Consider the following 15,885-nt stretch of genomic DNA (forward strand, 5'->3'; position numbering starts at 1 on the left):
GATCTGGGCCTCAGATAGAACTGATAACTCAGGTGAATTAGTTTGTTCCCTGGTGGCAGATTTACACAAATGAAAGTCAATGAACAGAAAGACAAGAGGGTTGATAGAATCTGGCTATAAAATATCAATTTCAATTCCCAAAGTGTTTACATGCACTTTCCTGCCTGCTGGGAATGTACTATAGCTGTTCCTGCTTTAAAAAATGTTGTGACCATGTACGTTTTATTGTTTCCTACCGGACAAATGCTATGTTCTTATTTTCCAATGGTAGCTTCTCATCGAAATGCTGATTTAGATGATTCTCTCTTTTCGTGTTGCTGTCTACTGTCTTCTTGGAAATAAACCTCTTTTCCAAACTCTATTACAGCAGAAGGACAAAGGTTGTCAGGTTAAAGTTAGAAGACACTTACTGGCCGATGAAATGGCTAAAACTCCTGCACCACTGCTCTGGACTTCTTAATGTAGGAGACGGATTTCTGAAACAAAATAACACATTAAAAAAAAGTCAGCAAAGTGAATTCAAATCGTGTTCATTGCTAAAAAAATTAAAAGCTACAGGCCGTCTCCTGAGCTATCTGACAAATGATCGCTGGCAGCCGGAGTGTGACCGTCAGACTCCTGTGAGAGTTTTTGGTCCGAGGAAGAGCTGGTTGGGGTCCAGGTCCGTGGCAGCCGCAGAAAAAGTGACAAATGATAACAGCTCCTCGACTGTCTGGCAGCAAGCATCTGCCACGGGGAGCCAAAAGTTATGGGAGCTAGTTATACCTCTGTCAGCAGCATTTACGGAGGCCATCCATAATGAGGCTAATACTTTTCAAGTGAGCTCGATGACAGGAGGCAGGTCTGCATGAGGAGCCAAGGCTGGACTGGACGGGCCTGAGTACAGTCGTCTTCGCAGGGAGCTGCCAATCTGACAGCTGGAGGCTGAGCTGTTTGTCACTGTCATGAAAACAGTGACAGACATTTATTAACCGGGGTAATTAGTTCAAACATGTTGTATGACAAAGCTGGCAGACAGGAAGAATATGAAAGTCTCAGGAGTAAACGAGGAAAAAATGCTTGAATTTGGGTTTAAAAACGGTTTCATTTTGTTTATCACAAACAAACCGGAGGTAGACGCAGCTACACTCGACATTTCTGACATTTTCTTTCCCTTTCTGTGGAAGGGAGGGAAGGATGTTGGGGTACAAAATCTGTCATTTTCCGCAGCACTAACTTAGTCGAGTCTTTGATAAGGATTCAGACAGGCAATCCTTTCCAAAGTGCAGATCAAAGCCAGTAACTGACTGCTTCAATGCAACCTCTAATATGAGCCTGAAGACACGTTCTCGCCTTGATGTTGTACCATACTGCTTATACATTACAAAGTCAATATAGCAGCGCACTGCTGATAACACTGTCAAGTGCGCTCATTGTGCTTAGCAAATTCAGGCAGTTTTTTTTTTTCTTTCAGTGTTTGTGAGAGTGCTGGCTCATATTGTAAACACAAATGGCTTATTCAAATCCAGGTCCAGGCTGAGCGTGTACTGTCAGACGCTCCTCACAGTGGATTGAGGCAAAATCACAGAGGTGTCAACAGCGCTTGACGGCTGTAACTAAGCCATGAAGGAGGACAAAAATCAGGCCAAATGCAATCTTTGAATAAGATACTTCATATGCAGAATTAGGAATTCCTGCCTTTCCCATGTGATGCAAAACACTGTTCGTTTCATTCAAGGAATTCTTCAGAGCTACACTTTGTTCGACCTATCAGAGCCCACTCATGCTTAAGATCTCCCTATTAAAGCAATCAGTTTTTTTCCCTTTACATAAGTTAGAAAGGATTATAAAAATACATAAAATTATTGCATAACCTACTAGGTGTTTTTAGGAAGTCGATTAAATTGGGGAACAAGAATATGAGGTGAGCAGTTCTGCAAATAAATCAAAACTGCATTTAAGATTCATAAACACTGTTAAAGGTTTGATGTATTTCCGTGCTTTAAAGACATACAGTCGGTCTATTTTCAGAAAAAACACTTCCCTGAAGCAGAGACACACTGTGGCCTTTACACAGGCTCAACAGGGAATGACTACACAGGTCCAAATAAAGACTTATTCAGCGAATGGACCTCCTGCTTAAAATTTCAGCTCATCCATCACCGCAGCCACAGCAGCAGCACTTCTTAGCGCGTACATGCATGAACACGGAGAAGTACTACTACATTTATCATGTCTCTGGTGGCCACTTCGCCAAATGCTGCGGTCGTGGACACCACACAGAGCAGTGAAATAACAGCAGCATCAAAGAGGAGGCCTTTTACTCATGATTGGAAAATCATCCAACCAGCCAACGAGCTCCTGTCAGGGGTCAATGCTGCATCCGAGTCTGTGACATTACGGTGTATGTATCCCAGCAGCCTTTTTACACATAAAGTTGGAAAGTGGAAAATCAAAGTCATGCGAGTTCTTTTTAAATGATGGTTGGACTTCACAGCAACAATGAGAGATTTCGTGAGAGAAACAGGAAGGCCGTTTCTCTCCAAATCCAATGCAAACTAATCTGTGACAGTTAGCAGCGAGAGCTAGCACGGCTCTAGTAATAGCACTGTTAGTTAGTGAATCCACCTATTTGGTGTGGACCAGACTGAAATATCTCAAAATATGTTGTCTTAGTAGCCATATAACTTTGTACAGACATCCGTGGTCCCTGGAGGATGAATCCTGTAGATTCTAGGGACCCCTAACGTCCCTGCCACCAGCACAGCCACTAGTTAAACTAATCTTTCTGAGTTAAATGTCTTGACATCTATTTGATAACTAGAAAATGTAATGCCTGAACCTGCGCTTTGATTTATTTTCAATTAAGCCTCCGCTAGTGCTGATTAGCAAACGTTAGCATGCTAACACTCTTCACTACATGGTGAATTTACACGTGGAATTCAAGCTCCTTAAGTTCAGCGGGTTAGCGTTAGCATTATGAGCGAGTAGCATTCTGCTATGAGCATTTACCTTAGAGCCAGCTGCTAGCATGGCTTTAGTTACGTGCATGATTACCAGAATCTTAAAATACATGGGAAGCAAATTCAAGCTAATCTGCAATGGCTCTTAAATATCTACATATTTCAGGTTCATCTATGTTAATCAACACACAGGGAAGGCACCTAATAACTGTGTTGATGTCCTTCAGGCTGTTCTGCTCCACAGATTTTAACTCGGGCTTCTCCATGAAGAGCTGTCTTTCACCAGCACACCGGTCTGGATTTCATGATTTGATCAGCCTTTGTTGCCTCTGACAAGCCATCATTTACTCCTCCTTTCCATCTCGCCTGTTCATTCAGACAGCTACACGTGCTGTTAAATATGTGGCTAATATCTACAGGGATCTGGACGAATAAACACAACCTTGGACGCCTTTGCCATTTGCCTCTAACCTTTACAACACATTTTACCCACGCTTTGATTTGACTCTACATGGACACTGTCCCTGTTATGTGTTGAGATCACTGGTGCAAGCAATTAACCTTCCTGCATATTAAATATCACAGACCATCTCTTTGTCTTGAGTGTGTGTAATTAATTTTGCAGTTGATGATTTTTACAACTTTACCCTCTGACATGCTCCATTACCTTCATCCATGGTCACATATCTGTCATTAGCATTCTTACATCCTCTTTTGAATTAGAAAAAAGACCTGATTCACAAAAGCCTCGGATTCACAACTGAAGCTACAAAATATAGTACAATGATCTACCGGTACTTGAGATTATATGCATGGATGGACGGTCTGTCACAACTCATCAAGTATCAGATAATTCTGAAGCACAAACAGACCACGCACCAAGGTGACCCTAATTCATGGAGCTCATCAGCGTCCCCTCTGACAGATATCAGAGCTCCTCTTATCGTTTATAGCCTGCTGGGACGAGAGTCGTTTCCACCTGTGCAGGTTTCCCCTGTAGCAGAATCAAAACTGTGACATAATGGCTATCTGCTGCTGGCCCCTGTAGGCAGAGTGCTGATACCACTGAGTGTTTATTTGCTTCTCTTCAGAAGCCATTAAATCTTTAGCTTTACAAGAGGGACTGTTTCTGGGAAACTTAGCGTGGTATTCTCAGAAGAAGAGAGAGACAGGAAACAAGAGGGACGGAGGGAATTGAACCGTGAAAAAGAGCTGATGTTGAAATGTATAACATGAGCCACAACTGGGTCGTATTTTTCTTGTATTGAATCGTATCTTGTAAATCATATTTTGTGTATAGGAGGAGGGATGATAAGGTGGATGAAACACACAAGATTAACTACATGACAGTGAAGCCTTTAGCCTGGAAACACATTACACTGTGCAACTGTAAAATATCACAGTGATCAAAATGCTTATTGCATGTTTTAGTGCTTGTATGGTTTCATAAAACATGTACTTCCCAAGGACAATCCTTCCTCTGCTAACGCTTTGTGACGTGTTAAATAGAGAAAAAAAAATCTCAAACTTTGCAATCATCAGAACCTGCGACGATGAATCTCTTTGATTTCATCATGAATCACTCTCACCGCCACTAAACACCCAAAGGTGAAACACGTTTCCCTATTTAGAAAGTAATTCATTCAGGAGTCATAATTTACGCCACGTTTTCCAGCGTGATTTTTGCCTGCCGTGCCGCGGCGGTGGGAAAATATATTTGAGATAAATGACATGTTAACAGAATCATTTCATGGTTCAGCACGTTTGCTGTGATTTATACCACAAGCGGCGAGCGTTTCAGGTCCCGATTCGCACTGAAAGGGCAAAATATCTATTTTGATTGCAAGAGAGACGGAGGAATGACGGTTAGAGATATATGTCGAAATCTATCAACGTCCTAGTTATCCACAAAGTCAAAGAGTATTAGAAACCTGCTGTATTGAAATAGGATTGGACATTTATGATAGAAATGCATATGCCCCCTCTTATGATGGCTGTTGTTTGATAAGGGAAAGTGATCATCCTGTTTGAGGTTGCTCTTTTAAAACAATCACTATAACCTACACCAACTCCACCAAAAAGCTAACATACTGAAAAGTGCACGTCAACCTCATCCTGAATTAGCAGCATTCATTTCACCGAGGCTTCCCACTCCTCGTCATCCCTGCTCTTCTAATTATTTTCCATTCTGGCTGAATTCGGTGCTGATGAAATGCTGCGTTAGCTCCATAATTCCTGCCACACAACCCGTCCCGTGTTCCTCCCCTGGCTTTGGCGGGGAGGAGATAACATTGTGACGGGGAGGAGGTGACAGCCTCATCTCAATGTGAATGGAGCTAATCACCAATGCAAATTGCAATCAGAAGGGCATATCTCCACCTAACTGGGAGATAATTGCGTGATTGTGCTGATAACAAAAGGTCAACCGCGTGCAGCCACTAAGCTCTCAAATGATCATCAGACACACACACCGTCTCCAGCAGTGAATATTTTTACAGATTGAATCAGTGCATTAATTTTAAGGCCAAACAGTGCTACTTTTTTTTGATGATGAAGATTTTAAACACTGATTATTCAGCAGATGCCATCCAGTTTAACTCTTCGTTTTCTACATTTAAAGTGACGGTAAATTTAACCCAATTTATCAGGAAAGCCACTGTTATTTCTTTCACCACCTCTACTGTCAACTCCACTTCGCCATTGTCCTCCTGACATAATGGAAAGCAGTATTTGTGTGTCCTTGTGTGTTCGGCCTCCAGCTGTGTGGTAGGAGTGCCCTCTAGTGGACTCACCGTGGGATCTTGAAGAGGGCTTTGACTGGATGCATCTCGGCCAGCGGGGGATCTCCGTCTGCCAGCTCGATGGCTGTGATGCCGAGCGACCACACGTCACAGCGGGCGTCGTACGAGTAGTCGTACTGCTGTTCGCAGGCTATGACCTGGCGGCATAACACAGCAAGTGACCATCTGTACATCTCATTTAGGCTGATATTGATGCACACATGTGGAAATGTGATGGTTTGGAGAGCTTTATTTAAATTTTTACCAATTTTTTTTGGTCAAATTCTTGCAATAAAGCTTTTGTAAACATCAACTTGGAGAAATGAATTCATAATGTTGAGAGAATATGGTAGTAAAAGCATCATAAAGCTCTGAGTGAGTAACTACTTTAAAAACTGAAAGGTAGGTTAGTTCAGCTGCCAGTAGTCGTTTCCACATTCAATAATTATAACTGACACTACATTTTACAGCTGAGTTTATTCTAATTGCCCCTGAGGTCCCTCCCTACCATCCCAATCACCACACCTCATCCCTGCCAAAGAGTAAGTGGTGGGGCCTCAGACTCCCAGCTATTAACCTTGAGGCGACCTCCAGAGCTGCACCCGTGGAGGGGAATACACAATGACAAAAGGGGGGAGTCACACAGAAATAACTGAGCCCCCTCTCCTGCCCTCTTTGTGGCACACTTTGCTCATTTAAACTGTCCCATTAAGCAGTAAAAGATGTGTGCTATTTAACTGCCAAACTATTTTAATCGTAAGCGTAGTCTCTGACCTCAGGAGCCATCCAAAACGGAGTCCCGACTGATGTGTTCCTCCGTAATCGTGCGCTGGTGAGTTGAGCTGAAACACCTTTAAAAATGAAAAAAAATCTTATTAAACATAAAAATTAGCATGTTTATCAGTGTGACGTTGCTAAGAAAGAAAATATAATTTATGATGGAGGCTATCAATAAAAACCTAGCATATAATTTAGTGTGGCAACCTGCCAAGCGGTAATAATAATGGGCTATAATCGTTTCAAATTATGTAGGACAGATTTTTATCAGCATGAGTCCACTTCATCTCCGTGACACAGAGGACATAAACATGCCTAGGGGTGACTCCAAGTCATTTGCCAGAACAGCTTTCTTTTAATATGCAAAGGATCAAATAACGCAATTTAAATGAGCAATAATAGCCCCGGGTTAAGGCTACGGTCCATGAAATAAAAAGATGTTGTGGTGAGCGTGGGACTAAAGTGTGGAGCACATAAAATGGTTTATCTTATGCACGTGTTCGCCTTCACAAACAATTTTGCAGGAATGTGCCGCTGACACTTCCCATAGATCAGTCAAATAGCAGAAATGAGTCATTTATCTAACAATGCACTTCAGAGAAGAGATAAAGCTGAGAGACCGCAGCACATTTGTCTCTTTCTATGAATTGGTTAAATAGCCTCTTTCAAAGATCATTACCAAAGTCAACCAGTTTGACTCCTCCCTCAGTTGTCAGGAGGATGTTGTTGCCTTTGACGTCACGATGGATAATCCGGTTGTTGTGCAAATGCTGAAGACCCTTTTAAGTTAGAGGACAAAAAAAAACAAAAGGTTCTCAGTGTGAATCACAATCTTATTATTCCTCATTTGTCATCAGTATAAATTAGAATAGGTTGCATAAAACATTGAGTGGTACAATCTATATAAAAGAACTCCCACAGCTGTTGAGAGGGAGAGACATTCATTACTGCCTGCCACACTCCCCCCGCTGAAAATAAATCCTCAGCACGCTCTCTGCGTGTTTGCATCCCACCTCCCCCCGAACATTAGCAGCTTTGCAGCGGGCCATCTTACCAAGAGGGCACTGTATAAGATGTACGAGATAACGGGCTCCTGCAGACGCTGGCCTCGGATGAGCAGGCCTTTGATGAGTTCTGTGACAGAGCCGCCGTTGCACAGCTGGGTGGGAGACAGAGAAACTGGAGTGACTCGTCCATCACTCACAACTCTAGATTATGATTCATGGCGAGAGCAAGCCCACACGCAAGCAAGAGGAAGCAATGCAGCATCACATGGCAGCACAACAGCACAAACATTTAGGTGGGATGGTTTCTGAACAAACTATAGGCCTACTTTAATACTTCAGAAGTACTATAGGGTCTCACTTAAGAAACCAAGCTATCAGTCTGAGACACAGAAATGCAGAATTTGGATGACAGTGAGTAGCACGAGTTAAAGCTAATGTGTGGTATTGTAAACCAACAGTTATGTTTACATTTAGTTTTTCACATCAAAACACATCAAGTTTAGCCTTTAGGCTCAATACAATACACGTTTCTTCCTCACAAGGTATTAGCAAAGCAAATTTTTCAATTTTGTTTAGTTTGGCCAAACCACTCTCGCAAGTGAAAAATGTGTCCTGTATTATTTAATTTTTAAAAAGTATCATTGTTTGCTTGGGAGGGTAACTCCAGATTTTTTAACTTGGTCAAAGAAATATGTTTAGTATAAATTCTATATTCTTTAAGTGGACTTGGAGCACCCTGTGCAAGTTCTTCATGGAGCTAGCTAACTAGCTACATGTATGTAGCTAACTAGCTAGCCATATAGGCCCATTCTTAGTGTTCAACTGTTCTAATCGTGGAAAATTAACGTGAATGGGCACGATATCAGACCCGTTTGTTCAGGTCTGGACTAGGCTTCCACTAAAAGTCCTTAAAAAATACGATTGACATTTTGAAACATATGCGTCTTTTTTTTTTTTTTTTTCAATGAGTAAGCTAGAAAAGGAGATCAAGATCTCATATCAACAGCTAGCTGGTTAGCTTGGCAAAAAGACTGGAAACAGAAGGAAAATAGCTAGCCTGTCTATGGCTTTTTTGTTTTATTTCAATTTTTGTACAGATTAAACCAAAAACATATACATTGACAATTCGGTATCATTAGACGTGAACAGAGCCAGGCTAGCTGTTTTGCCTGGTTTCTATTCTTAATGCTAAGGTAGGCTAACTGGCTGCTAGCCCCGGCTTCATACCGTAGACAGACATGAGATTGGTCTCCATCTTCTCGACTAACTCAAAGCAACAAATGGTATTTTATATAAAGTCAGACAGATTTTTTTTTGTGTGATATTCAAAACTATTTACACTAGCACATTGTTAGCATTTAAATGCTTCACTGTAGAATAAGGGTGGGAACTGCAGGGTTACTCACAATATGATACAATACGATACACAATACATGGTCCAAGATAACGATAATATCACGATACAGCGATTCTACGATCATTGATATATTCACCTCAAGTACCAGCCATAGTTGTCCACCTGATAAGTTGTCTGACTTGTAGAACATGCCGTAAAACTTCACTACATTTGGGTGGTTTGACAGGGACCTCAAGATGTTGTACTCGGCCTCGATCTCCTCGTCCACATCCTTTAAACAACAACAAAACAGGTAAAGCTAGGAGGTAGAATTGCCTAAGATGTAGCTGTGCAAATGAGAAGGACAGACACAGTGCAATGTAATAAAAGTAATATTTATGCCGTTATATATCAGGTTGTGTTTCATTTCAAAACAAGGCATAAAACCAAGTAATAGGCTGACTATAATTAGACTCCTACAGACAGGGTTATAAACTCTGTAACAAAGGGAGGGACGGCAAGGGTGCTAAACTATTTCTGGAAGTGCTTTTCTATCAAAGTAAATCTCAGAGGAAGGGAAGAGCTGCAGTCAGAGAGGCAAAATTTCTCTTCCTGGATGTCTGAGTGATAGTGTCAGCGGTCTAATCAGGGAGAGGGATGAGAGAGGAGGCAGCTTCATCTTCACAGCCATCAGGGGAGCATCATGGTGGATAGCGCTGCCAGGATGGGGATTGTTCCATTGACACAATCACAGGCAGTTTCAGACCCAGTCTTACTAGCACAATACGGTGCCAATGCAGAGTCTACTGCGCCCTTATCAAACAGACAAATGAACGGATATACTGAGAGGATACAGCCAATGCAGGAACTACATTCTCTGGTAAGGGACTGTTAGACTTTACATGACAGGAAATAAATGAAAAGGGGAGACGTTGATATATAACTGGAGGAAGTACAAGTACAACTGCATCAAGATGGAGAGGGGGGAAAAGAACGGGCAACTTACTCTGTTTGAGTGGCTCGTGTGCTGAGACAAGTCACATAGTTATAAAGAAAAACACAAGGGGTTCAGTCTTTGATTTTTTCTGTCACAGTACTATGAGTTCTTGCAGTTATGAAAAAAATGTCACAGTGAGTGGGAGTTGGAGTTTACATCCATCAAGCCTAAAATTAACTATATTTTAACCACTTTTATTAATTCTATTTTCATATAAAATTAATCTATACTGTGTTGTTGGACATAGATGATAACAGAACATGTATGATAATAATAATGCACCTTAAACTAAATCAGTGGTTCCCAGCCTGTGGCTCAGGTCCCTACAAGCAGGTTACTTGATCAATCCCGGCGTTTATTAATTAATTAATTACAATGACGGTAAAACAGGAAATACTTTTACTGCCACGTAAGAGCGTCTGTAAGGCTAGCCCTAAGCACAGCCGTACTTCGAGTTTAATGCAAAAGTCAGAATACTAACACGCTAATGTTTAGAAAGTATAGTGTTCAACATTTGAGCATGCTAACATTTGCTAATTAGCACTTAAGGCATAGCAAAGCTTTATTTATTTTTATTTTTTACAATTTCAATAGAAGTTTATAATTTTGTTCGGATGGTTGATCCAAAGGACTTTGACCATACTGCCAGCAGCTAGCATGGCTTAAAAGTGCAGCTACACATTTTTTCTTTTCTCTTTACTTATCTTAGATTTTTGTTTTAAACCTGATAATTCTTCTTATTCTAACCTCTTAAATTAAAGTGGTAATCTCAAAGATCTCAGTTTCATTCTCTTTGGCGACACCTACGGCGATAAACGGTAATTGCAGGAGCACACTTCCCAGATATCCAGACAGTGTGTCACGTCTACGGTTGGCTTCGGTATTAACGGTTGGAACGGTCGATTGCTTTCCTTTTGAGACTGTTTGCCTTCATCTGAGCATCGAATTTGTTTCTTTTTCTTTGGATTTTCACTTATTTTTGAAGTTGTATTTGAAGTCATCCATCTTTTCTTTGTTTGTTCAGCCATAGTAGATTACTGTTTACTCGCAACACTTGCAGAGACGGGAAAAGCAGCCGCTTTACACATAAGTGTGCTTGTTGCGTTTGTTCCGCCCACCCTCTCTGGCGGACCAACCACTGCGAAAATGCGTCACTAACTGGGTGCTGCTTGTGATTTTTTCCGAGAGAGTCGCCATAGTCCACAATATGGCAAAGGCTTAATGAGCAAGTGAATAAGTATCTGAATGAACTGATGGACTAGAGTATATAACCTAAAAAGTACCAGGGACTTTTGGGCCATATATTATTTAATGAAGCCCTTGATGATTGTCATCATCATCCATAGAGCTAACTCTTTTCCTATAACGCGTTAGTTCAAACAGCGAGTGAGGTCTGTAATGGTTATACTGCAGTCAAGCAAAGCATAAGATCCAAATCTCCTTTTTGCTCACTGGCTATCAATACTAGCTACTTGAGGCAGTCAGTCAGCCTTAAAAGAAGCTGTATCAAGACATTAATGGAGTATATAACAGATGCCATCCAGTAGCAACAGAGGTTCTGAAGTAAACATGGCTCTATATCTGACTTACATTGATCGGGTCCAGCACTTTCACTGCGGCCTGACTCCCATCCTTCTTGTTGGTCACTCTGTACACTTTGCCGTACGTTCCTTTGCCGATGGTCTCCACTATATCCCAGTTACCTGATGGATCGTCTAAGTTCTCCATGCCTATCATGCTGGACTTGTAAGGATACAGTCCATACAGTGACCTCCTGGAAGAAGAAACACAATCCAAGATGTGTGGTGGAAAATGCAAGATCAGTGACAGAAAAATCTTAACATAGCTCTTGACATAATAGTTGAGCCTAACAACAGATCAGACTTTTACCCTTAAAATAACAAGTTAACATCACAGAGAACAAAGTAATTAATAATAAAAAAGCATTAGCCGTGTAGAGCTGTGCATGTATGGCACAGAGGAGTACATCTATTCCCAAAGGCCATCTCATTGAGCTCAGTGAAATGACTACATCTGCCAAGGGAGCCACTTAACAGGTTTAACGCAGGAGAAATCAAAGCCAAGCTGGAGGTGGAGACGAACGCACTCTACTTACATGGCAAGTGTTATTTTCTTCTGACTCATCAGGGCTGAGAAGAAATACAGCTAAAGAGTCTCTTGTGGTCATAATATACCAACGCCGATAGCAACAGCAATCGCTTCCTCAAGAGGACGGGCAACAAGTGGCGTTTCACAGAGACACTGAATTAGCCCTCTCCACGGGGACCTCGTCACTGGCCGTTAAGAAGTGCAATCTCCTCAGGATCAATTGGATTGGACAGAGATTAACTTGACAAGTGGCGTCCTGAATGAGCAGTGAACCTGCATGACACCTCCACACAAACTGATTATAATGAAGAGTGTGTTATAAAGTGATGTGCATTATAATGACTAATGATTAACAGCGATGCAAAAGTGCAACATAAATCACCCTCTACGTCTACAAGTGATGTTTCTGTGCAAGTGTCAAAACAGCTGAGACGGAATAGCATGATGGATTAGGAAGTGATGCTGCCATGTTGGGATGCATGCATCCTACTTTTGGAAAAATGGCACACATTCTAGATAAACAGCGACGGAGAGGAATGTTTGTGTGCGATATCACGACTGCTCCACTCGTCATAAACGTGTTGCGCATCAGAGAGGGTGTGTGACCCTGAGGGAGGGGGACGTGGACGAGGGGGAGATCAGAGAATTTGATGTGAAAAACATGAGTGATGTTTAACCCTCGGCTGCACGTGAGGACAGATTTATGGATTGTTGTGCATGCTGGTTGAGCAATGGGGAAGATATTAGATGGATGAACCGCTTTAGTGAGGGGACGTTCAAACATGCAGCGCTGAGATCAGACCGATATCCTTCAGTGTGTCCTTCAGGGTGCATTTCTATAACACACAATTAAATACTTATACTTGTAACCACTACAAATTAGAGATAGACCGATATGGTTTTTTCAAGGCCGATACCGATACCGATAATTAGTAGTCAAGGAGGCCGATAACCGATATTTGAAGCCGATATTCATTTGCAGTTAAAGTGAAAATATTGGCGTCAAATACAAACTCCAACACTTAACTTTGTTTAAATGCCTTTAAGCATATGCATCAGAGCCAAAATAACCCAGTTTTAAATCGATCTCTTATCGGCCATCGGATTAAAAAAGAAAAAAAAAGAAAAAAAAAGGCAGAAGCCGATATGCGTTAAAATGCCGAATATCGGCGCCGATAATCGGCCCAGCTGATAATCTCTAAGGTCTATCCCTACTACAAATATCTAATAATCCATTGATTGTTGTAAAGCTAATCCTCCATCTTAAACTGTGTGAATGATGCATCACACACCTGCCTTCTCCATCAACAGGCCCATTTACTTCCCATTTATTGTACACTATAGTTGTTTTGCAACATGTCTAACCCGCTATGCGCTAAAAACATCACCCGTTGCCGAGATACCATTACCAGCCTTTTTCTAACAGACGTATCATATTTCCATACATGCACTCTTCGTCTATAAAGACCATCCGCAGAGGAAACCTGCTCTAAAATATCAAAGTTTTCTGCAATTCAAAAGTTTAAACCCCAAATGTGCAGCAGCAGATTATATGAGAGTATAATGTTTAAGTGTCTGTGTGCGCAAGAGTTAGTCCTCAAAAACTAGAGTCAAACTGAGCATTAGATGATCATAGTTATAGGCTGCACAGCACAAATAACCTCACCTACTTGCAGAAATTCAATCATAAACATATTAAGAGTCTGCAGCCATCATTCACAAAAAACTAATGTGGTTCTGCATCTTTTCAGTGCTTAAAAAGTGGTCAAAACATCTCTGATCATAAAGCCAAAAGTCACACGTACCTGTCTCTGTGAAAGTGTTCGTCTCTCCCTCGCAGCAAAACGCTCCACACTAATTCATGCTAATCTACTGGGATTAATAATTCACCAGTAATCTGCAACGTGATCTGCCACAGGGTTAAATATTCAGGCGGCAGACGCATCCACTCATAATAGAGGCTGATATGAAGCATCTCAGGTTGCACGCAGGTTACCAGGAAGTTCATGATAGTTGCTAAGTCATGTGACTGCTTAGTCTCCCCCTCTCTGTACATGGTGTTCTTCATACATCTATTTGACAGGGACAACAATGTTCAAAGCATCTCTGCAGCTACTGTATGAAAGCGCAAGTAGAAAGTTATAATACTACCCTACTAAGTGTCTGTCTATAAGGTCAAATTACTGTATATTACAGAGCGACAGTGACTAAGCACAAGACATTGTTCCACCTGATAAACCACAGCGCTGGATGTTGACGCTGCCATGAGTTTAAAGCCCCGGGGGTTTAAAGGAAGTGAATATTACAAAGAGATGCGAAGCCTTCCCACCACAAACCACCTCTTTGCTACATGGATGTGTTTTTATTAAACACTGAGGCGACTTGTAACAGAAGGAGGCAAGTTTAATGTAATTGAAAGAGACATTTTTTTCATGCATGTTTCCTATTTCTGTCTATTAATAAGTATGTATGCAGTTTTACACACAAAATAGCCTCAGGCACCAGTCACCTCCCCGCAGGCCTGAGATACAGATCACTCACCTTCAGGACTAAGAGAGCTATGTCAAGCTTTGTGCCCACATCCATCACACGCATGGACAGTTGAATTATTTATTTTAAGACCATTCTTTTTTTTTTAAAGATTATTTTTTAGGCTTTTTGCCTTTAATGGAAAGGACAGCTGAAGAGAGACAGGAGATGTGGGGAGGAGAGAGTGGGGGATGACATGCATCAAATGATCGGCAGACCGGGAGTCGAGCCTGCGATCAGTGTGTTGAGGTATGTCGCCTCTGTACCTACCAGCTGAGCTAAACCAGCGCCCCCAAAAAATTGAAACATTGTTTATTGTGTATTCATTACGTCTTATGTGTTATGTTTTAATACCTTAATTTACCACTGTGGATTGCTCTACAAATGTTGTGATATGCGATATGTGTGTGTGGTATGTTGTTGGGTACAAATGAAGTTCCTAACCGATAAATAAAGTTATTTCAATCGAATTGAATTGAAAAATGCTCTCCTGTTATATACTGTTTAATGACATTGAAAAGTAATGGTGCCAAACATGTGGGTCAGGGCCCCTTTAAGGGGTCACAAGGTTATTCTGAGGGTTGCAGGAAGGTTAAAAAAATAACTTATGTTACACAAAGTTAGGTTTGTTTTCTCAAACTTTTATCTAATCCTTGTTTTGCTTTGTGTAGATTATTGGGTAAGTTTCCTCCTGTAGAAATACTCTGAAAAAGAATAATAATCCTTGGTTGACCTGATTATAATGTGTTGGCTAGGGATTAGCAAGGATATTTACATTGTTTTTCATTGATTGTTTTATTTGCTAGCCGCTAGCAACAGAGCACTCGATTTTGTTTATTGTTCCTACCTCCCTCTGAAGTTTTTGCAGTGGTCTCTTTGCCAGTTTTGGGAGTTTGGGAACCAGTATTTAAATGTACCTGACAATATACGGCCTATCTGACAGAGTTAAAAATAATTGCAAATACTAAGCTTTCCTTCACTTGTACACCTGCTGTCAAACTTTGTCTTATTAAGCCAAAGCAAACAGAAAACACAAAACGCTGTTCTCTTAACAGGACAGGATCATCGCTGCTTTAGAACAGGACACCACTGATCCTAGATGGCATCGCTCAGGTTACCCTTTGTTTACCATGCTGTGTCAGCATACCTAAAAAGGGACATTGTATCTGCTGTAATAAATGCAGGTCAGTGAGTCTCTGTGACACTGTGAAATTGCTTTTAAATAATTGCCAATTACGCTTAAATCTTTGAAATGTGTATAAAAACTGAGCTTAAGTGTTGTTTTGTAATAATAGTGAGCGCAGATGCCTCTGAGCTTAAAAAACACGCCCTGCAACATGTGCATTTCCTGCGCATCTGCATAATTCCACGTTTCAGTGGTTGGAGGTGGTATCAGCTTTAGAAGATG

The 15,885-nt window shown here is 41.2% G+C and overlaps 1 protein-coding gene across 1 annotated transcript in view; it reads right to left on the bottom strand.

Annotated features, from left to right (window-relative positions):
* The window catches only part of myo3b (myosin IIIB), a 66,796-nt gene that overhangs the window by 49,002 nt on the left and 1,909 nt on the right, over positions 1 to 15,885 (bottom strand). The window contains exons 3-9 of the mRNA XM_069663164.1: positions 11,430 to 11,613; positions 9,000 to 9,134; positions 7,554 to 7,658; positions 7,179 to 7,278; positions 6,497 to 6,573; positions 5,735 to 5,880; positions 411 to 476 (exon numbers count right to left, since the gene is read on the bottom strand). Of these exons, the coding sequence (XP_069519265.1) occupies positions 411 to 476; positions 5,735 to 5,880; positions 6,497 to 6,573; positions 7,179 to 7,278; positions 7,554 to 7,658; positions 9,000 to 9,134; positions 11,430 to 11,613 (813 nt within the window). The remainder of the gene's footprint in view (positions 1 to 410; positions 477 to 5,734; positions 5,881 to 6,496; positions 6,574 to 7,178; positions 7,279 to 7,553; positions 7,659 to 8,999; positions 9,135 to 11,429; positions 11,614 to 15,885) is intronic.

This window comes from Semicossyphus pulcher, unplaced genomic scaffold, assembly GCF_022749685.1.
Source record: "Semicossyphus pulcher isolate SPU_LCO1_2020_fin unplaced genomic scaffold, fSemPul1.0.p SCAF_15, whole genome shotgun sequence".
Lineage (NCBI taxonomy): Eukaryota > Metazoa > Chordata > Actinopteri > Labriformes > Labridae > Semicossyphus > Semicossyphus pulcher.